The sequence below is a fragment of the Cupressus sempervirens genome, chromosome 4, assembly GCF_028749045.1.
Source record: "Cupressus sempervirens isolate cs-2001-9-10 chromosome 4, ASM2874904v1, whole genome shotgun sequence".
NCBI lineage: Eukaryota > Viridiplantae > Streptophyta > Pinopsida > Cupressales > Cupressaceae > Cupressus > Cupressus sempervirens.
This window is the reverse complement of record NC_143121.1, coordinates 590,682,932-590,704,965: the sequence shown is the minus strand read 5'-3', so window position 1 is coordinate 590,704,965 and position 22,034 is coordinate 590,682,932. Positions and strand designations below refer to the sequence as shown.

Here is a 22,034-nt window from a genome sequence, read left to right as displayed (position 1 = left end):
ATACTTATGATTGTCTACTAAATATGAACCACAATTTGCTATTTGTTCAGTTTGCCATTAATTCTTAGAGTGCCTAGTATTTTCATTATCCCCTCTAAGCTAAACTAAAGGCATTTTACTACTTACATTAACTACTATAGAATCTAATATTAATTAGAAAATACTATCTGCCTACTGGAAAATATTCAACATGATGAACTCCTCTGCCAAATGGAAGCATAGTCAAAAATTAAACAAAGAAGGGAAATATAGTACCTAGTACTGCTATCTATACATTGGTATGAAACATAGATATATATATCAAACCTTCTTTCTTTAAAACCAAAATTACTTGTACTAAACAGGTCTGACTTTATATTAGGAACTAAACTATATATTCATTAGTGAATCCTTTATACATTATATATCATTTGTTCAAACAACTATCTATAATATCCCTACTAACAGGTTCTGGCTTGTGCCCAAAAAGCCATATAATGAACTAATCCATACCAATTGTAGATAGACCTAATATAACCATAAAACCTGGCCTACAGCAACTATAAAACCAGATACATAAGAATCTATCAATCGGTATGGAGACGAAGAACAAACCAAAATAGGCCACACCTAGGGCCATATCTAACATATATTACTAAACTGAAAAAAACCTAAACTTGACAAGGCTTATCCTTAACATATCTAAACCCAAAAAAATTGGTCCATCACATAGCTTTTAATGCTGAGCCTCTTCCTCTTTCTTCTAGCATACCATGGTTATGTCCTTGGCCTTTTCCACACCATCAACAGTTGACCTTGATGGAAATACATACATTGTTAATTCTCTGCTGGACTTGATAGAATTCGGCAATGAGAATTGCAGTCTAGCTAGGTCATTAAAATTGATATCTGGCTCGACATAGGCTTCAAAAGCTTGAAGAAAATTGATCAGCCAGTCCTTGCTAGGGTTTTCACGCACTCCCCTCCATTTGAGCAAGAAGTTAATGCTGGCCTCCATTTTCGGCCATGCATTGAAGAATTTAATGTTGTCTCTGATGACCATGGATGATCTCCTAGCCACATTGACAAGCTGCAACTCCTCAGGTTCATATGCCATGTAGACCTCAGGGAGCGGAATATGCAGTTTTTCATCCATGCTAAAGACAACATTTTCCAAACCTACTAACCAGGTGATATCAAAGATGTTATTCTCATTGTCTTCAGGTCCAGAATGACCATCATATTGGCAGTGGAGAGTGGATCTACAGACTTTGCACTTCGGGTGAGGTGGAGACTGAGACACACTTCATTTTCTATTGCCCCATTTATTATGAGATCAGAGGTAGATTTTTCTGCTTGTTTCGGGATTGCTTCTCTCTTTATGATTTTTTCAGCTACTATGATCAGCATTGTCTCGCACTTTATCTTCGAGAGACCACTATGCTTCGTGATAGCATGATCTAGTCATTGCTTCCGCATCGACACTCATCTACTTAGCTCATTACTGCTTTTTTCACACCATTATCTCCTTTGCGTGGGGTGAAAAGACCTTCTAGCTTTGCTAGATCTACTAGACATTCTAGATACGTCAGATCCTGGACTGAATATTTGCATCAGTGATACTCCTCTACTAGTGGCCACATATAGGGCAGGGCCTTTACTCATCGACATACATTTCATTCAGTGACTGACTTCTTTTCGCCTAGCAAAGACTCCTAAACTCTTTCTTGGCCTCATCTTTGGTTCTTTGATGCTTTATATTGTTATTGTTGTATTCTTTCTCGGACACTTTTGTGTGCTCCTGCTGCTGTCAGCCTCTGTGTTGTAATTATTCGGTCCCATAGACCCTTTGTTGGTCTTTTGTTGGACATTAATATCATTATCTTATCTTATCTTATAACATAACCTGACCATTTCCCCTTTCTCAACACTAGCCCTAGCCAGGCATCCTACGAAGGTACCTATTACAGAGTAGTTGGTTCGCTAGGTGAAATCATAATTGAACACCCTCTCCCCAATAGCCCAGGTGATAGGTAAACGTGCTATAAATAACATATGGCATTCACGTGTATAAATCTAGCACACATGTAGGAAATAAATCATTGAAAGACACTACTAAGCTTGAGCCTAATATTAATGATGGTTTCCTAGATGCTTCATGAGTGTAAGTCTCGTTTATTGCTATACATGTATTTTAATAATTACTACTTGAAGTGATGCAAGTATGATCCTTTAAACTTATGTTTAATTCTAAACCTACTTGTTTAAACTCAATTTTATCCTACTCTATGTATAAGGTCTTCTCCCTCTACTACTTGATTTGCCAATTTATTTGCGTCTGTGTTGCCTTCACGGAAAATGTGTTGAATTCTAACATCCTCAAATTGATCTATAAGATTCAATACATTTTCCAATTTAGCATTTAAAATCCAATTTGGTATCTGTCGCTTTCTGACTGCATTTAATATAATTTGGGAATCCCCTTCAATGATTAATTTTTTAATTTTCATTTTAATACTTAATTTTAAGTCTTCTTTTAATGCTTCTAGTTCGGCTATATTATTAGTAGCAGTACCTAAAGGTTTAGCTCATTTTAACAACCATTCTCCATTGTCTGATCTTATTATGCATCCCAATCTTGCTTTCCCATGATTCCCTCTTGATGCTCCATCAAAATTTAATTTCTTCCACCCTATCGGAGGTGCTTCCCATGTGCATGCTTTTTTGGCTACTGAATCCTTTTTTGGATACACTAAGGGGGGCTTAATCAGATGTGTCCAATTTTTTCTCATATTCCCATCCCATTCTAAGAATGTCCCCTCTGTTTTCGTTGTATTCCTAAGATGGTAGTTCATAACTTCCGTGATAGCTGCCTCAACTTTATTGAGAAACGAGATCTTACCAAGCTCTATATTTTGAAATATTTGTCTATTTCTTTCCTTCCATATTTCCCACATAATGATAGATGGTATTATATTCCAAAGTTTTGTCATAAATGTTCATCCTGTTTTTGCTTGGCCATCCCCTTAGAAGACCCTGAACATCTTGTGGGAGAGGAGCAGTCCACAACAGCGTATTTTTAACCCAATACCAACAATCTTGAGCAAAGGGACACTCAAATAGTATATGTTTCGAGTTTTCAGAATTGCATTTGCATAAAATGCATCTAGAAGGTCCTTCAAATCCCATTTCAGTAAATCTGTCAGCTGTTAGAATCCTATTTTGAAATGTCGCCAACGGAAGATGCTTGCCTTAGGTAGACAAGCAGTATCCCAACATAGATCTAGGGGGATCTCAATATTATCCCACCTTTGCGAATTAATTAAAAGATTGTAACCTAGCTTGACTTTGTATATTCCATCTTGAGATGCTCCCTATATAAATTTATCTTCGTGATTATTATGGATCACCATTCTTTCTTTGAAGATATTCTCAAGGATGGTTTTATCAATAAGTGGTATATTGACATCATCTAAAGATTTCCAAGCCCATATCTCTGAATCATCAATATTTACCAAAGTTTTTGCATCTGAAACCTTGGGTCCCCATAGGTTAGTTAATTCAATAATGCTATTTCTAGATATTCCCGAGTTAATGATCGGAGGCAGACCATCCCAAGAGTCTTCCCAAAATAATGCCTCTTCTCCTCTACCTAAATCCCAGGTTAGATATTTGCTGACCAATGGCCTATATTTCATCATAAAATTCCAATTTTCAGAACCACCTAGAGGTTCCCTAATTTTGAAAAGCAACGAGGGCTCTAGTGGATTAAGATATTTGTTATATAGAAATTTTGCCTATTTTTATCTCTTTCCTTGTATAAACACCATACTAGTTTAGCTTCTAAAGCCTCATTTTGCCAACATAGGTTTTTTATGCCCAAACCTCCTTGGTTCTTTGGTCGACATGTCTTATCCCATTGAATCAGTGCTTGTTTATTTTTCTCATCTGTTCCACTCTAGAAGAAACTTCTAAGCTTCCCTTCTAATTTTTTATTGACAAAGGTAGGAAGCAGGAGACAAGATAAAGGGTAAGTAGGAACAATTGATAAAATGAATTTAATTTTAGTTACTCTACCAGCCTTAGTCAGCCATTTTGCTTTCCACGATTAAGTCTGTTTTTCAATTCTTTCTAGGATGTTATCCCATCCTATTTTTTTCTTGACACCTTTTTCCAGATACATCCCTAGATATTTACATGGAAAGTTGCTCTATTTATATTCCTTTTGTCTACATATGTATTCTTTAATGTCTCTTGGAGTATTTATAAAGTAAATTTCCGATTTTTCTACATTCACCTTCTGTCCTGATGCAACCGTATAATCCATTATAATTTTCTAAAAAGCTTTGGTTTCTTCCTTGCTACTAATTCTTGGAAGAATGGTGTCATCAGCAAACTGCTGATGGGTAGTATTTGGAACATTTTCAGTTACAATGATGCCATTAATTATACCATCACTTTGTGCTCTTTGGATTGCTCTACCAAATGCTTCTGCCATAATTATAAAAGGAAAAGGTGATGAGGGATCTCCTTGCCAAATACCCCTAGAAATCTTGAAGAATCCTTTAGGAGTGCCATTAATTAGTAATGATATTTTCGGAGTAGATATGCAGTTAAAGATTACATTTATGCATTGTTTGGAAAAACCAAACTTTTCTAGGCATTTACATAGAAACCTCCAATGTACTACATCATAAGCTTTTTGTATGTCTAACTTCATAAACATACAAGCTTCCTTGTTTTTGACAGCTGAATGTATGGTTTCCTATATGATGGATATTCCATCAATGATTGATCTTCTTGGTACAAATCCAATTTGCTCCTCTGAGATAATCCTTGGAAGCAATGTTTTAATCCTATTTGCTATTGCTTTGAAGTAGATCTTATATATAGTATTGCAAAGAGCTATGGGCCGAAAATCTGATGGTAGCATAGCCACAATTTTTTTTGGTATTAGTGCTAGGAAGGTATGGTTAATTTCAGTAAGAATTGAACCCCCATTCTTGGCTGCCTCAATAGCTTTCCATAATTCTTCTCCTAAAATTTCCCAACACTTTTGAAAGAAAAAAGCTTGGAAGCCATCCGGCCTCAGGGATTTATCAGAACTAAGATTGAAGAGAGCTATTTTAATTTCTTCTTTTATAAAAGGTTTGCTAAGTTTCCTATTATCCTCCTTTGTTATTACTTTGGGTATATTTTTAAGCATTATTTCTTGTTTGGTCAAATTAGATGAATTGTGGTTGTTTAATAGATTCTCATAGTATGTTACAAAATTACTTGCTATTTCTATTGGATTATCAATTATACTACCATTGTTGTCTTGAATTTGATTAATAGTTTTAATAGCTCTACTATGTATGGCACTATTAAGAAAGAATTTTGTATTTCTATCTCCTTCTGCCAGCCATTTTTCCCTTGATTTTTGTCTCTATAAGACTTCTTCTTTTGCTTGAATGTCCTCTTGTTTAGCTAGTAGTTCTTTTTCTTTAGTGAATTTTTCGTTATCCATACCATTTTTGATAATTTCATTATTAAGTTTTTTCAGATCTTCTTCGTTTTTTAATTTATCTTGGAAAATATTATTAAAGTGTGATTTGTTCCACTTTTGTATGTTTTCTTTGAGCATTTTAAGTTTTGATACAAAGCAGTACATTTTTGATCCTATAAAGTTACCTTCATCCCACCATTGTTTAATGTTTTCCATGAATGTCTAAGAACCACATTTTTCCACATTTGAATGGTTTCCTATTAGGTTTCTTAGGTTTTGTTAATTCGATTTTAACTGGATAATGATCCAATTCCGCTATTGGCTGTATAGATGCAGTTATAGAAAAATCTAATTTTGCTAATTCTCCTTTGAAAAAGAATCTATCCAGTTTTTCTGTAATATAACTGAAATCTTTTCTTCTATTGTTCCATGTAAGTACTCCATTGCTGGTAGGTATTTCTAACAGATTATTAGTACTGACCAATTCTCTGAAGTTTATGGTGGCTCTTGATACATTCTGAGTGCCACCAAATTTCTCTTTGAGGTCAAGGATGGCATTGAAGTCACCACCTATAACCATATTTGTCTCCGGATCAAGATTTATGAATGCTGTTATTTCGTCCCGGACTTTATGCTTATCTGTATTTTGGATAGGTCCATAAACATTGATGAGAATGAACTGGAGATTGTTCTTATTACTTGCTACCTCACTTCCCATCCAGTTATTGTTTGATACTGTAATCTTAATATTAACTACTCTACTGTTCCAAATGATTCCCATTCCTCCTGATGCTCCATCTGATTCCTTCATTTCTGCGTTCCATCTTCCTAATTTTTTCTTTAGTTTCTCCCCTTCTTCTTTGTTAAGCGTAGTTTCTTGTATTGTAATTATATCTTACTCAAATAATGTTATATTTTGTTTTAACATTCTTTGTTTGCTAGGGGCATTTAGGCCCCTGGCATTCCATGTAATAATCTTCTTAGTTCTTCGGGAAGGTTCTTTCCCTTCCCAGACTTCAGTACCTCAAATATCTTTTTTTGCTCTTTGGCTTGTCCATCTAGTTCTCTTAGCTCTTTTAGTGATTTTCTGCCTCTTTTTGTTTTAGATTTGCCACATTTAGGAGTACTGAATCTTTCCTGATTAATTAAGATACCCAAGTCTTCTATATTTATGCTACGCCCTTAATATTGGTGCATATAGGGTTATGAATAGTCAACTTGTGGCTATCTTAATCCTTAATTAAGTCATGTTATCATTACTATATTACTATTTAGGTAGGTAGGTCAGCCTAGGTGTTATCTAGGGTTGTGTCTATTCAACCTAAGCATAATTAGGTATATATAGGAGGTTGTGAGTCTTATTTCAAATTCATATTGTGAAGTGTGTTCTCATTGGAGATATTTGGAGGTTGCCCCTTTGAAGTGGCCTATTACTCTCAGTTATTATTAAGTATTTATATTTCATATTATTTCTTCTATTGTGCAAGTTATTTCATTACAAGTGGTATCAGAGCATGATCTTGGCACCATAGAGGCAAGATATTTTCTCAACTTTGGGGTGATTTTGAGAAGAGCATAACTTTCAGATTTTAGCGAATTTTTCAAAGATTTTTAAAGGGTTTTTGAAGACCATATTAAAGAAGATATTGTCCAAAATTTAGAGGAATTGGAATAAATTTGAGAGAATTATTGCAAAATTACTATTTCTACACAATTTATTGAGATCTTCATATCTCTCACATCCTACCGAATTGGAGTATAACTTGTATTGGGTTTTTGAATACATAGTAGAGGAGCCTATACTCAAAGCTTGGAGAAATTGAAAAACAAAAATAAGCAAGATATTGCAAAATTAGGAAAATTCTCTCTCAAGGCAGCAAATTTGCTAATTTTTTTTGGGGATTTTTTCCGATTAAGGGTATCTTGGCCCTAGTAAGTTATAGTGAAAAATAAATAAATAAATCAGAGAATTTATATTTCATTTGTGTGATTTATTTCAAAAACATTGGTTTCGATCATGACGGGGCCTTCAACAGGAGGCAAAAAGAATGCCACCACACTGAGGAAATCCTCTGATCAAGATTAGGAAGCAACAGAGGATAGTAATCCCAATGAGGAACTTAGTAAGTTCAAGGAAGAGGTTAAGAGGGGTATGTGTGACCTACGAGAGATATATGAGATATATGAAGCATGGTAAACATCTATATGAATGAAACAAGGAAGGAGCTATCAAGCAATCAAGGTGAAATCTTCAAGTCGACTAATAATGACACAAATTTTATTAAACCTATGGGATTTAGAATTTTTTTTCCAAAGGTGGATATGCGCAAATTTGATAGCAAGGATCCTCTAACATGGATAAATCAAATGGAGAATTTTTTTGAAGTACATCAAATCCCATATGGACAAAAGGTCATGATGGCTTCCTTATATCTAGAACCAGATCAATTCATTTGGTATCATTGGCTTTGTACTCATAGGTAGAAAAAGAAACTCATTGTATCATGGTCAATTTTTACAGAAGAACTCCAAGCACAATATAGCAACAGTGTGATAGAAAACTTCTTTAGCCAACTTGCTAAGCTTCAACAAACAAGATCAGTTAAGGATTATATTCAAAAATTCCAAAATCTATCCTTAAGAGTGGATATAATTACAAAGGAGAACTTGAATGATTTATTCTTGGGTGGTCTCAAGGATCACATTCAACATGAGGTATGCATGTTTTGTCCCAGCTCAGTAAATGAGTCTTTTATATTGGCACGCAGGGTAGAGGAAAAGTTCTTGATTCCTAGAAAGCAAAGGGCTAATGTGACAAGAGAAAAAGGATATTCAACACCTTCTCTTCCTCAACCTACTAGGTTGACTCCACAACAAATTGAGGAGAAAAGAGAAAAAGGGCTGTGTTTCAATTGTGATAGCAAATATAGTCGAGGACATAAATGTAGTGAAAAGAAATTGTTCTATATTGAAGGTCCAAGTTGAACCCATATCAGAGGAGGATAGGAAGTCAGGTGAGGAATTACATGATTCTCAACCAATCATTTCTTGTCATGCACTTTCAGGTTTCAGTGCACCACAAACTCTCAAGGTAGTGGGTTTCTTAAAGAAGTAGAAAGTAACAGTGTTGATCGACTCAGGTAGTACTCATAATTTCATCAACAAAAAGTTGACAACTCTTCTAAATTGTTTTGTATATCTAGCCCCAGAGTTTCAAGTTTTGATTGTAGATGGGGGCACAGTTAGTTGTTCAGGGAAGTGTCATAGCATCAAATTATCCATGGGAGATTATCAACTTGATACCCCAATGTAGGCGATATCCATGGCTGCAACAGATATTGTTTTGAGAGTACAATGGCTTACTACATTGGTAACAATTGAGATGAACTTCCAAGAACTATTCATGTGATTTCAATAAAAAGGAGAGGTAGTGGAGCTAAGGGGATTGGAGGCAAAATCCCCACAGATGGTAAGCTCTCATCAAATGCAAAAGCTTCTTAAGAAAGGTGTATGTTTACCGTACAGGTAAAGAAAATGAACGCATACAGACAATGAACACAAACAGCAGAATTATATTCGCATATGCCAAAACATACATTAGGCTTCATAATATTCGCAATAGTAGATGAATGATGGTTTACAAAAATCCCAGACGGGCTATAAATACTACCGCCGAACCTTCTCGAAGGAGTCCGTCGGCCACAAATATTCTATCCGCTACAAACTGTCTACAGACGATGTCGGCTACAGAATACAGAAACACCGCCGAACTGTCGGCTACAGAATACAGAAACACCGCCGGACCGTCGGCTATAGAATACAAAATACTGCCGGACCGTCGGCTACAGGATACAGAAACACCGCCGGACCGTCGGCTAACACCATCCCCCCCAAAAAGAAAAGTCGTCTCCTGACGACTGACAAAATATCTGAGACAAATTAACAAACAAAATACATTAACAGAGTGACTACAACAAGAGAAATCTGCTTCTGTCACATCACTTCCACATTCATCCCATTATATCTGTAGCCTTTGCTAACACAATACTGTCTCCTCAAGCTGACCTTGATAGTCACCTGTGCTGCTTTTTCTGTTTTCAATTCCTCGATACCCTAAGCCAAGTGTCGTTGCACTACCTCCAACTGGATGATCAGCTCCTCTTGAGCTCTCTACGCATCCACCAAGACAGCTTCACAGCCAACACTTGCTCCCACTGCCTCTAGTACACAAACAATCCATGCCTGCAGCAACTTCAACTCTTTTGAACTGGTCAGACTCCCACGACTGATATCCGCAACGACTGGGGGTCCAGGGGGCAATGCCCCCGGCGGGGTCGAGGGGTAGCACCCCTTGCCGCCAAGACCAAATTAGCACTTCGCAACCCACACAAAAATGCACGAAACACACCATTTCTGTCATTATCTGCCGATTCTGCACTCTTTCTGGGAACCACAGATGCATCCCCTTCCCTTTGGCATCATCTGTCACTCATTTTGAACATTTTGATTTTGTTGTCGTTTTTTTTTTTTTTTTTTACTGCTTCCTCTACAATCCACCACAAATCCCTCTGGACACAGAAATTCTTCTCTTTCTGGCAGAACAAGCACTCTTCTTTATGTCTTTGTTTCCCACGGAAGTCTGGCTGGAGGAGGGAATGGAGTCTGGCGGGAATGTTTTTTACCCACGGCCTTTCTTTTTACTGGCGAAGACTGCCCGCGGACCTTCCCTTGTTACCGACGGAGAAAGACAAGTTTTATGCCCGCGGTCTTGTTTTTGGTGGAGGAGAAACTCTGACTGGCGGAGCTGAATCTTTTATTTTAACCCGCGTCCTTTCTGCAGCCTTTCTTTCCTTACCCGCGGCTTTCTTCTCCTACCCGCGGCGTTTCTTTCCTTACCCGCGGCCTGGTGGAGGAAAAATTGTTTTAAGCCCACGGACAGGTTGTTGCCCGTGGGGCTTATATTAACCCGTGGGCAGGTTGTCCGCGGGTCTGTCCTTAGTCGCTCGTGGGCCTTGTCTTCTTCACCCGCGGGCCGTCAGTTGCCTGCGGGGCTTTGTTTGTAACACCCGTGGACAGACTGTTGCCCGCGGGGCCTTTCTGTCCGCGGGGTCCTTAATTTTTAATTTTTATTTATTTATTTATTTATTTTTTTCTCAAATTTTTTTTCTTTTTTTTTTTTAAAAAAGAAATCAACTAACAAAGGTAACTCCATTTTGCCTTCAGGCGTCGCCATTCTGCAACAATGACGGAGTCAGCTGGCCATCCTGTGACAGCAACGGAGTCTTCCTGGCACCATATATTTTGAATTTGGATCTGTTGACTGCCGGAGGTATCTTCTGCCTGTCCAAAGTTGATAATCTGATCGCTCCATTGTCATCGACCTTCCGAATCTGATATGGTCCAACCCATCTGCCTTTAAACTTTTCCACTTTGATTTCATTTTGACCGTCGTACGCCTTACGTTTGTTCTGTGCCACCCCCGTTGCCCACTGTGCCTGCGGTCGTCGTGCAACTGGATTATTTCCTTGCTGTCGGTGCCCTTCCACTAATTTTATGCTGCGGTGTAACCTTTTCTTTCCGCGCGGTCTATTCATCATGTACCGGACAGTGGGATCATTCGTTTTTCTGTGTTCAAACTATATGTTCTTCCCCTCAGCTTCAGCCATGGAAGCTTTTCCTTCTTCCGCTTCCCTGCATTCCTCCGGACATTCATTTTCCTCCTTTTTCTCATCTTCGTCGACCCTTAGCATATTGCAACTCGGAAAGAGTTCGTAGTCTTCTATCTGCCAGTGGTAAAGGCCATTCACCGAGTCCAGGTTGTCGTCATTCAATCCTCCGTCAAGTCTCAATACTCCTTCATCCGGTTCCATTCTCCTCTTTCCTTCGTCATCACTCTCGCCTTCACTGTCAGAATCTGACAATGCTGCCTCCTCGCCAACCATTTGCGTGTGCAGGTCAATTATGAATCTTTTGCCTCCGCGCTCCATTGATAGGGTATTTCGTTTCCAATCATGTTTTACTTTTGCTTGTACCAACCAATCCTGTCCCAGAATAGCATCATATTCTTTTCTTTTTAATGGAATGACCACAAAATCCAATAAAAATTGTTGCGTACCAATTCTTACCGGTTGCGCTTTCAAGATTCCCAACGGTTTGATCCCGTGCTGGTCTGCCGTGAGCAACTGAAATGCAGGTGGCCACAATGTCGGCTTTCCCAACTTCTTCCAAGTATCCTCCGGCAAGACATTCACGCCGGACCCTCCATCGACAATTGTGTCTGTCAAAACATTTCCCAAAATCCCCATTTCGACGACCGCCGGATGTCGTCCGGATGTGAGTGCCAGCAGCATTGGGTCTGTTGCCGTCGCTTCCCTACTGTCCCTTCCTGTGTCCTCCGTTGCTTTCGAAAACGGTGTATGATTCAGAATGGCCGTCCGTAACTGGGGCATTGTGAGAAGGAGGTCACTTATCTTGACCGGTATCTCCGTTTGTAAGATCTGCCGTACAATGTTTTGTTCTGCGAAGTTCTTTGCCAAGGTGCTGGTGATGTCCTTCAACTGAGATGTCCCCGCCGACGATGCCTTTGCAATTTTCGCTTGCGCTTCCCCCACTTTTCTCTTTTCCTCCGCTTGCCTCCGTGTAATTGCCAGAACCTCCTCTACATCCGTGCCAACAGTGATCAAGTTTACTCCAGCTTTTGGACACTTGGAATCTTCGTGATCGCCGAGTCCGCACCATCTGCATAATAATTTCTGTGTGTTTGCCGCTGTACAATCTCGCGCAAAATGACCCCACAAATTACATGCTCGGCATTGAATGATCGGCCGTCCGTTTGCATCATACTGGGTTCGACTTCGGCTTCCATTATTATTGTTATTGTTTGCATTGTTGTTATTTTGCCCTCTGCTATTATTCCTATACCCTCCGGATGTGGCACCATCAATGTTTGCATTTCTGTTACTGCTCGACGGGGAAGCCTGCTGCGTAAGAAGCACCTGCGGAGATCCTCGTCTTCATGTTAAAGGGACAGTCCTTTGTCGAATGGCCCATGATCTGACAGATGTCACAAAATTGGTTCTTTGGACACGATCCTTTAGTATGCCTGTCTGTCTTACACTCCGTGCACCACAGCTCACTGCCTTTTGGCTCCTTCTGCATGTTTTTAAATTCCTTCATCATGCGAACCATATCCTTCTGTAGGGCACGAACCTTCGTGTTGCTGCCTTTGTCATCGCTGCTATCATGTCTGGCAGGCTCGTCGTTATCAGAATCAGAGGAGCTAGTTTTCTTCTTCTTTGTCTTCTGTTCACTTTCAAGGTCCAGTGCTCTGTTATATGCATCCACATATGATGACGGTGGGATAATTTTCATTTTCCTCCGCAATTTCGATCGTAGGCCGTCCACAAACCATCTTTTCTGCAATCCGTCTGCTGGCTTGCTTTCCATTTTGTTTATTAAGTCTTTTAATCTCCTGGCGTAGACACGGATAGTTTCGTGCTTCCCTTGCTTGGTACTGAAAATTTTCGCTACGATTTCATTATCATCCCGCAGGAGTTTAAATTCCGCCAAGAACTCCTTTTTAATCTTATCCCAGGTATCCACCTTCTGCGGATCCATATCCGAAAACCAATCAATCGCGACACCTTGTAGGGTTGCCGAAAATTGCCTGGCCCATTCTTCGGCATCTATGATTCCATTTGCCTGCCAAATCGTCTCACATGTCTTACAATGTCGGATGGGGTCGGCTATACCATCACTTTCAAATTTCGGCAGCTTCTCTTTGGATCCCGCCATCGCAACACTGGAGGTCTGCACTCCTATATTGGCAATCGGCACTCCCACATTGGCGGTCGACACTCCCACACCGGCAGTCTAAACTCCCACATCGGCGGTCGGCACTTCCACACCGGCGGTCGGCACTCCCACACCGGTAGTTTGAATTCCCACACCGGCGGTCTGCACTCCCACACCGGTAGTCTGAATTCCCACACCGGCGGTCTGCACTCCTGCACCGGAGGTGTCGACAGCTGCGAACCTTGGTGAAGAAGAAAGATCCTCTGAAATTGTTTCCCGCAGAAGTCTATTCTGGACGAAGAGATCACTCCATGCTCGTGCTCCGTCAGCACTGCGAGCCGTGCAAGTTGATGCTCTTCCGTCAGAGTTTTCCTCCCTTGGCGAACACAAGTTCAAGAACTCCTCCCGTGCTTCTTCCACCAATTTCACCTGCTGCCGAGTCCCCTCCAACAATTGTTCCGCGCTCCGGTGTCCGTCGGCAATCTTCTGAAATCTCCGTCGGCGTTCGGCTTGCTGTGTCAGAATTAAATTCTCTCGCGCAGTATGGATTCCATCTTTTCCCTTCGCCTTATTTTGATCCTTGTTAAGCTGATTTGGCATTAATCTTCATTCCTCCCACCTTCCAGATTCATAAGGCAACGGCGCCAAATGTTTACCGTACAGGTAAAGAAAATGAACGCATACAGACAATGAACACGAACAGCAGAATTATATTCGCATATGCCAGAACATACATTAGGCTTCATAATATTCGCAATAGTAGATGAATGATGGTTTACAAAGATCCCAGACGGGCTATAAATACTACCGCCGAACCTTCCCGAAGGAGTCCGTCGGCCACAAATATTCTATCCGCTACAAACTATCTACCGACAACGTCGGCTACAGAATACAGAAACACTGCCGGATTGTCGGCTACAGAATACAGAAACACCGCCGGACCGTCGGCTACAGAATACAGAAACACTGCCGGACCGTCGGCTACAGAATACAAAATACTGCCGGACCGTCGGCTACAGGATACAGAAACACCGCCGGACCGTCGGCTAACAGTGTAGATGGATTTGTGGCCTTGCTATGTTCATTGGAATTCTCTTAGTCTAATTCTCTTACTCATCCAGATTTACAAGCAACAATTAATCGTCACTCGGTGATTCTTGGAGATATGCCTAAAGGACTTCCTCCTAAGAGAGATCATGACCATGCCATACAACTAGTTCCAGGGAGTTAGCCACCAAACATCAGGCCTTATAGGTACCCACACATACAAAAAAGTGAGAGAAAAAAATGTTGAGGAAATGCTAGAGGCAGGAATTATCAGGCATAGCCGAAGTGCTTACTATTCACCTATTGTGATGGTGCGTAAGAAGGATGAAACTTGGCGCATGTGTCTAGATTATAGAGTGCTCAACAAGTACACCGTTAAAGATAAGTTTCCTATTCCGGTCATCGATGATCTTCTAGATGAATTAAATGGAGCTATGTATTTCACCAAGTTAGATCTTAGATCGGGTTATCACCAAATTTGGATTAAGGAGGAAGATATTTGTAAGACAGCATTTCGAACTCATGAGGGTCATTATGAATTTTTGGTGATGCCATTCAGTCTTACCAATGTACCATCTACATTCCAAAGTTTGATGAATTCCATTTTTGATAAGTTCTTGATAAAGTTAGTGTTAGTGTTTTTTGATGATATATTAATTTATAGCAAGATTTGGGAAGAACATTTGCAGCATGTAGATCAAACATTACAATTACTCGAAGATCATCAGCTCTATGCTAAGCTGTCCAAGTGTGCTTTTGGTCTTAAGGAGGTGGAGTATTTGGGACACATAGTTTCACATGGAGTAAAGGTGGACCCTAACAAAATTATGGCTATCATGGAATGGCCTATTCTAAAAACTATTAAGAAGTTGAGGGGTTTCTTGGGATTGATAGGATACTATAGAAGATTTGTGAAGAATTATGGTCGTATAGCAACACCCCTTACCACTCTATTGAAGAAGGATTCTTTTCATTGGAATGAATTTGCTAATGTATCATTTGAGCAATTGAAGAAGGTTGTGTGTACAACTCCAATGCTTACCACTCCAGACTTCACCAAGGAATTCATTGTGGAATGTGATGCTTCTGGAAATGGGTAGGAGTAGCTCTCATGCAAGAAGGTTGACCAATTGCTTTTGAGAGTCGTCAATTAAAAGGTAAAAATCAACTCAAACCTATTTACGAGAAGGAAATGCTAGCAATCCTTCATGCGGTTAAAAAATGGAGGCCTTATTTAATGGGTCGACACTTCAAGGTGAAGACCGATCATGATAGCCTAAATTATTTTTTGGAACAAAGACTATTGTCAGAAGAGCAGCAAAAATGGGTCACTAAGATGTTGGGATATGACTTTGAAATTGTATACAAGAAAGGGAAGGAAAATATTGTGGCCGATGCACTTTCCAGGAAGGATGAAAAAGATGAAGTCTTATTGTGTGCCCTTTCAATATTACAAGAAAATTGGGTGGTAGAAGCCAAAAAAGAGTGGCAAAATGATGTTGCAACAAGTAATCTCATCCAGCAAATAAAAAGTGACCCTAGTAGTTCATATAAGTTTTGTTTAAAGGGGGATATTCTTTGGTATAAAGAGCGCCTGTATCTCTGCAAGAATTCCACTCTTAAATACAAGATTCTCAAGAACTACATGAGTCCCCAATTGGTGGTCATTATGGATTTTTGAAGACATATCATCGAGTCAAGCAAGATTTTTTTGGGGAAGGGTTAAAAGGTGATGTTCAAAAATTTGTGGCTGAATGTTTGGTTTGTCAAAGAAATAAGGGGAAACAATTAAGACACCAGGTCTCTTGCAGCCTTTATCTATTCGTAGCCAACATTGGGAAGAGGTATCCATGGACTTCATCATACGGCTTCCCAAATCTTAAGGTCATAATGTCATCATGGTAGTGGTTGACCGCCTCACTTAATATGCACATTTCATTGCATTATCACATCCTTTTACAGCAAGTATAGTGACAAAAGTTTTCTTGGAGAATGTCCAAAAGCTACACGGTACACCTAAGGTTATTGTTAATGATTGTGATCCTATCTTTATTAGTCACTTTTGGATTTATTCTCGTGTTTGGGTACTCAATTGGCTCATAGTTCTTCATACCATCCTCAATTAGATGGGCAAACTGAGGTTGCTAATAAATGTTTGGAAGGATACCTACATTGTTTCACTTCAAAAAAACAATCTCAATGGATAGATTAGCTACCTCTTGCAGAATGGTGGTACAATACCTCTTTTTATAGCTCATAAAAAATGTCTCCATTTTTGGCACTTTATGGATATCATCTTCCTTCCATTACATCATCATTAAAGGTGTCACCAAGAGTTTAGGCAGTGGAGGACCACTTGCTTCATCAACAACAGGTACTTTTAGGACTCGAGGAGAATTTAGCTATGACACAAAATCGAATGAAACAACAAGCAAACCAACATCGTAGTGAAAGAAATTTTGAAGTTGGGGACTAGGTCTAGGTCTTCTTGAGATTGCAGCCTTATAAACAAATCTCAATGAAGGAACAAAAAAAGAATAATAAGTTGTTTCCAAGCTATTATGGACCATACCAAATCATGCAAAAGATTGGTAGTGTTGCCTACAAGCTTGAGTTGCCACCAACAACAAAGATACATCCAATTTTTCATGTTTCTTGTTTGAAGAAGGTAATTGGGCAGAATATTCCTACTCAAACAGTACTACCAGAACTTGATGAAGAAGGAAGAATAATTTTGGAACCAGAGTACATTCTTCAAACACGCACGAAGAAGCTAAGGAACAGAACCTTGACTCAGCATCTCATTCAATGGAAGAACTTACTAGTTGAAAAGGCCACATGGGAGGATGAGGAGTTCATTCAAAAGAATCCACACTTGGTTAGCATTGAGGATAGTGCTTCTTTCAAGAGAGGGGGCATGCTATGCCCTTAATATTGGTGTATATAGGGTTATAAATAGTCAACTTGTAGCTATCTTAATTCTTAATTAAGTCATTTTATCATTATTATATTATTATTTAGGTAGGTAGGTAAGCCTAGGTGTTATGTAGGGTTGTGTCTATTCAACCTAAGCATAATTAGGCATATATAGGAGGCTGTGAGTGTTATTTCAACATCATATTGTGAAGTGTGTTCTCCTTGGAGATATTTGGAGGTTGCCTCTTCAAAGTGGCCTATTGCTCTTAGTTATTATCAAGTATTTATATAATATTTCATATTATTTCTTCTATTGTGCAAGTTATTTCATTACAATTTATGTGCTTCTCATTTTCTTTTTTTGATTCTTCCATATCTACTTCCTTGTCTATTAAATCTCTTATTATTTGTTATGCTATTTCATTTTCTTCTTCCTTTGCATCTATATTTTTAAAATTTTTTTTCCTTATCGTGTGTCTTAGGTGTTCTTGCTAGTACAACGAATTCTTCCCATTTTTGTTGCTCACCATTTTGTCTCGTCTCTATATTACCATCTTCTATAATATTTTCTTTGCTGTCCTTTAAAGAAGGCTTCTATTTCTATAGGAATCAAACTTTTCTCTACTTTTTTTGTGTTCTTTGGAGATTTTATACCAAAGATATCTTTTCCATCTAATGGTGTCTGCCAGAATTTGTAGGGTTTTTTCTTTTCTTTCTTTCTGATCTTTATGTTGCTCCATTGTTCTGAATTTGTTGCTGGAATTATGTATTCTTCTTCCTTGCCTTCAAAATTTTTCTCTTTAGTATTTCCCATTGTCAAATTGACTAGCTGATTCATATTTTCATTATTGACTATGTTATTTTCATCCTCATTTTCCTGGTTGTTGTTTTCCTTTGTTCTGTCTTCCTTTGATTTGTTTGCTCCATAGTTGGAAAACTCGCCAAATGCAAAAACTTGCCAAGCCGCCCAAAAGTTTAATCGGGAAAAACTTGGCGATTTAAAAAAAAAACTCGGGAACCTAAAAAACCGCTGAAATTTAATTAAAAATACATTTATTTTGCAAAATTTAATGAGAAGATGCATCTAATAAGTTAATTAAAGACAATACAAAAGAAAGAAACGAAGTTTAGATATATATAAATGTATAATGCGTACAAAATTGCATTCTCATGCAGAATGCTCATGGTAGGAAGCAAAATAGTAAATTACTAAATAGTTTCAATCTGTCAAACTAGAAGTAAATACTAAAAGTCTAAATACATCAATACAATTTGACAATGTCAATCACATCTTCCTCTTTCCACTTGCACTAGCAGGAAAGCGAGGGGGTCTAGTCCTAGAAGAAGTGCCCCGCACTGGGATAGGGCGTGAGCTGCGTGACTGTGAACTCTGTGGCTGTGCCCCCTCGCTCGACGTCCCTACTGACTGGCTCGGCGTCCTAGAAGAGGATGCATCTCCTCCTAATGGTAATGCCTGATCCTCGCCTGAATCATCATCATCCTCGTCCTCATCCTCAATGTCATCCATAGTGAACTAAAAATCAGCGTTAGCCTCCCCCTCCATGGCCTGCCTCTCCAAATCAGCGATCTCATCTGGTGTAAACAATGGACTTGGCTCCTGTGCTGTCCAATCAGAATAAGGATCTATCTCATCTAGATCAAACGGACCAGGTAGTTCTAAGAGCTGTGCCTTTTTTATGTGCAACTTAAGATTATAGTGCACATAAACAAGGTCATTAAGCCGTTTTTGAGTCAATCTGTTTCTTTTCTTTGTATGGATGGACTCAAATAAGCTCCAATTGCACTCACAATGGGATGAGCTACAAGGTTGGGATAGGGCTCTGAGAGAAAATTTCCTTAAATTGGGGGTATTGCCACCCCAACTTGCCCACCAAGCATCTGCAAAACAAAATTAAAAAAGTTATAAAGCAATAAAAAAAACATCAGAAGCACAACTTATCAATTAGCAAAAATTTTAAAGTTTGACGCTTTACCTGGTGCTTGAGTAGATCTTGCTCTCTTTGCTAGCATAGAAGAGAACAAAGGACCCCTTGATTCCACATAGATTTTTTGTTCAGTCACAATAAGGTCTCTCTCCTCTTCACTTGATATCATTCTCTCAATGCATTTAGAGAGACCTTCCATGACCTCTCCATTAGGATCTCAGTAGGAATCATCAGCCCTAAAACAAATAGAAAATGATATCAAGTCTTACTACACAACCTTAAAAAGTAAAGTAAAATAAAGACTTATTAAAATCCCAACTTCAAGGACAATCAATTATCATAGTACCTGAATTTGGGATTGAGGAAGTAGCCTGCTGCATGAATAGGTTGGTGGAGCATATTGTTCCACCTCCTATCAATTATTTCCCAAATGGGGTCAAATTTGAGACTATCCCCATGATAGTAACTTCTAACAGCCTCTTTCGCCCTATCCATGGCCTCATAAAGACCTCCCATTGGGGATTGCTGCCCATCACATGTGCACAAGACTAGAACTAGGGGCAGAGACATCTACATTTGAAATTTGAAAAATACAAATTAGTTAATAACATATTAAGTTATGAATTGATAATGAAACTTGAATACACTAAAAATATAATGAAGTTACCTCCACAATCTCCTTAGCCTTTGCAAAAAAGCTCTCATCAAACACTATTCGTGCCACAGCCTCTCCTTCGGGCTTCTTTGCGTAAGGTGAAGCAACCCAATCAGCACACACAAACATTTGCTTCAAAGCCAATATGTGGTCAAGAATACTTTGCAATGTCAAGAAGACCGTTGCAAACCTTGTCATAGCAGGTCTCATCAAATCTTTGCCTTTAGTGGCTTTTCTCATCAAACTGAGAACCCATGGGTGATTATAGATATATTTCGTGACTCGCCTAGCATCTTCCACAATTGGACTCACCCAATCAAGTTTTCCTATGTCCTCCAAAAGAAGGTCAAGGACGTGTGCTGCACAAGGTGACCAAAAAAGTGTGGGATGCCTCTCTTGGAGGATTCTACCTAAAAGATTAGCAAAAAATCAATAATCAATAACAAACTTTCTATATTTAGTATTTACAAATTACATCAAGTCTAAATTGAATAATACCATTATCCAGATTCCATAGCATTACATTCATGATTCATATTGATTCAAATATAAAAAAATTAAATCTACCTGCTGCCACATATGCTGCTGCATTATTTGTGATTATTTGCACCACATTCTCTATTCCCACCTCCATGACAACATTCTCCAACATTAAAGCCAATGTGGCTGCATTTTTCACTTTGTTGGAGGCATCGACAGATTTCCAAAACACCACATCATCTTTGCAAGCAATCAAGAAGTTAATAATGGTTCTACTTCTTCCATCTGTCCACCCATCAGATAAAATGGTGCAGCCATACTTCTTCCACTCTTTCTTTTGGTCTTCTATCAACAATGTTGCCCTACCAACCGCTTTGTCAAGCAACCTACAAAATTAAGGCGTAATATTAAATAAAGTGTAAGTGTTAGTAAAAAATTAGAAAATAAGTTATAACAATTAAGATTTAAAATATAACAATGAACTAAAGTGAATCACAATTATTTACAATTACTAAATAGTAAAATACTAACCTTCCACTCATATCCTTGCGATTAGGCGGCTTGTACCCTTTGCCTGATATTGTCATTGCATTCACCATATTGACCCAATAGGGACTATCAGCGGTATTCATTGAGATATTGTTGAAAAACAAAAAATCAGCTGCTGCAATATCAATTTGCTCATGCACCTCCTTAAATCATGCAGTGCCCTCTAATGATGGCTGTGCTCCAGGTGTGTTCCTGGGCACAAAATAACCACCTATCCCTGATGGGGATCCGGATGGTGATGATGAAGAAGTAGGAGATGTAGAAGAAGTGGAACCGGTAAATGAGAAATTTTGTTTGCGGATCCGTGGGCCACGAAGAGATCCTGGTATGTTCTCAAGTGCTTCTTCTTCCTCTTGCATATCAAAAGGAGCTCCTTCTGATTCAGCTATGGCTGCTCTCATAGCTAATTTTGCCCTCTCCCTATTCAATTTTTTCTCTTCAGCAGCTGCAAGTAGGGCATGGATGAATCTTTTTTCTTCATCAGTTACCTTGAGACAAGGATTTGAGTCATGTTTCTTTATGCCTACAAGGTGGTATTTGAGGCGGTTTATGCCTCCAGAAATAATTCTCTCACAGGGAATGCATATCACCTTCCCAATATCATTTGGATTTGGAGCTTCATAGACATAACGCCATGCCTTATCTCTTGCATTTTTAGGCCGAGTGCCTATATATCCAGATGGGCATGGTGTTTGTGGCCACTCTTCTTGCGGGTTTGTCATTTTTTTAATGGTTGACCGCTGCCCTACACATAAATATATAGAAAAATAAATAAACAAAGTTAGAACTTAGAAGCTAGGGTTTCAAATGATTCAAAGTTTCAAACTTCAAACTTCAACCATATCCTTAGCAAACAACAAACTTCAACCATATCCTTAGAAGCTAGGGTTTCAAATCAAAATGATTCAAAATGTTTTTAAATGATTTGAAAACATTTACAAACAAGTTAACAACAACAAAAACAAAAGAACATTTGTCATAAAACTATAAAAAGTTTTCAAACTATGATAAGATGAACATACCTGGAAAGAAATTTGTCTTCTAAAATCGGTTAGAATCCTCTACAATCCACTCAAATCTGCCTTGAATCACTTGCAATCAGCCAAGAATGCCTCCAAACCTTCTTCTCTTCACTCCTCAAGGCTCTAAACAATCCAAATACAAGAAAAAATGAGAAAAA

At 38.8% G+C, this 22,034-nt stretch overlaps 2 protein-coding genes across 2 annotated transcripts in view; one reads left to right on the top strand and one right to left on the bottom strand.

The window, feature by feature from the left end:
* Positions 1–22,034, top strand: part of LOC149562586 (hydroxyacylglutathione hydrolase 2, mitochondrial-like) — a 111,439-nt gene that overhangs the window by 3,022 nt on the left and 86,383 nt on the right. The window lies entirely within an intron of this gene.
* LOC149562587 (uncharacterized) lies at positions 13,340–21,432 on the bottom strand. The gene is made up of 4 exons (XM_089824185.1): positions 20,837–21,432; positions 20,393–20,691; positions 19,838–20,235; positions 13,340–13,465 (listed from the first exon to the last, which is right to left on the bottom strand). The coding sequence occupies exons 1-4, from the start codon at positions 20,935–20,937 to the stop codon at positions 13,340–13,342; spliced, it is 924 nt and encodes a 307-aa protein (XP_089680311.1). The 5' UTR covers positions 20,938–21,432.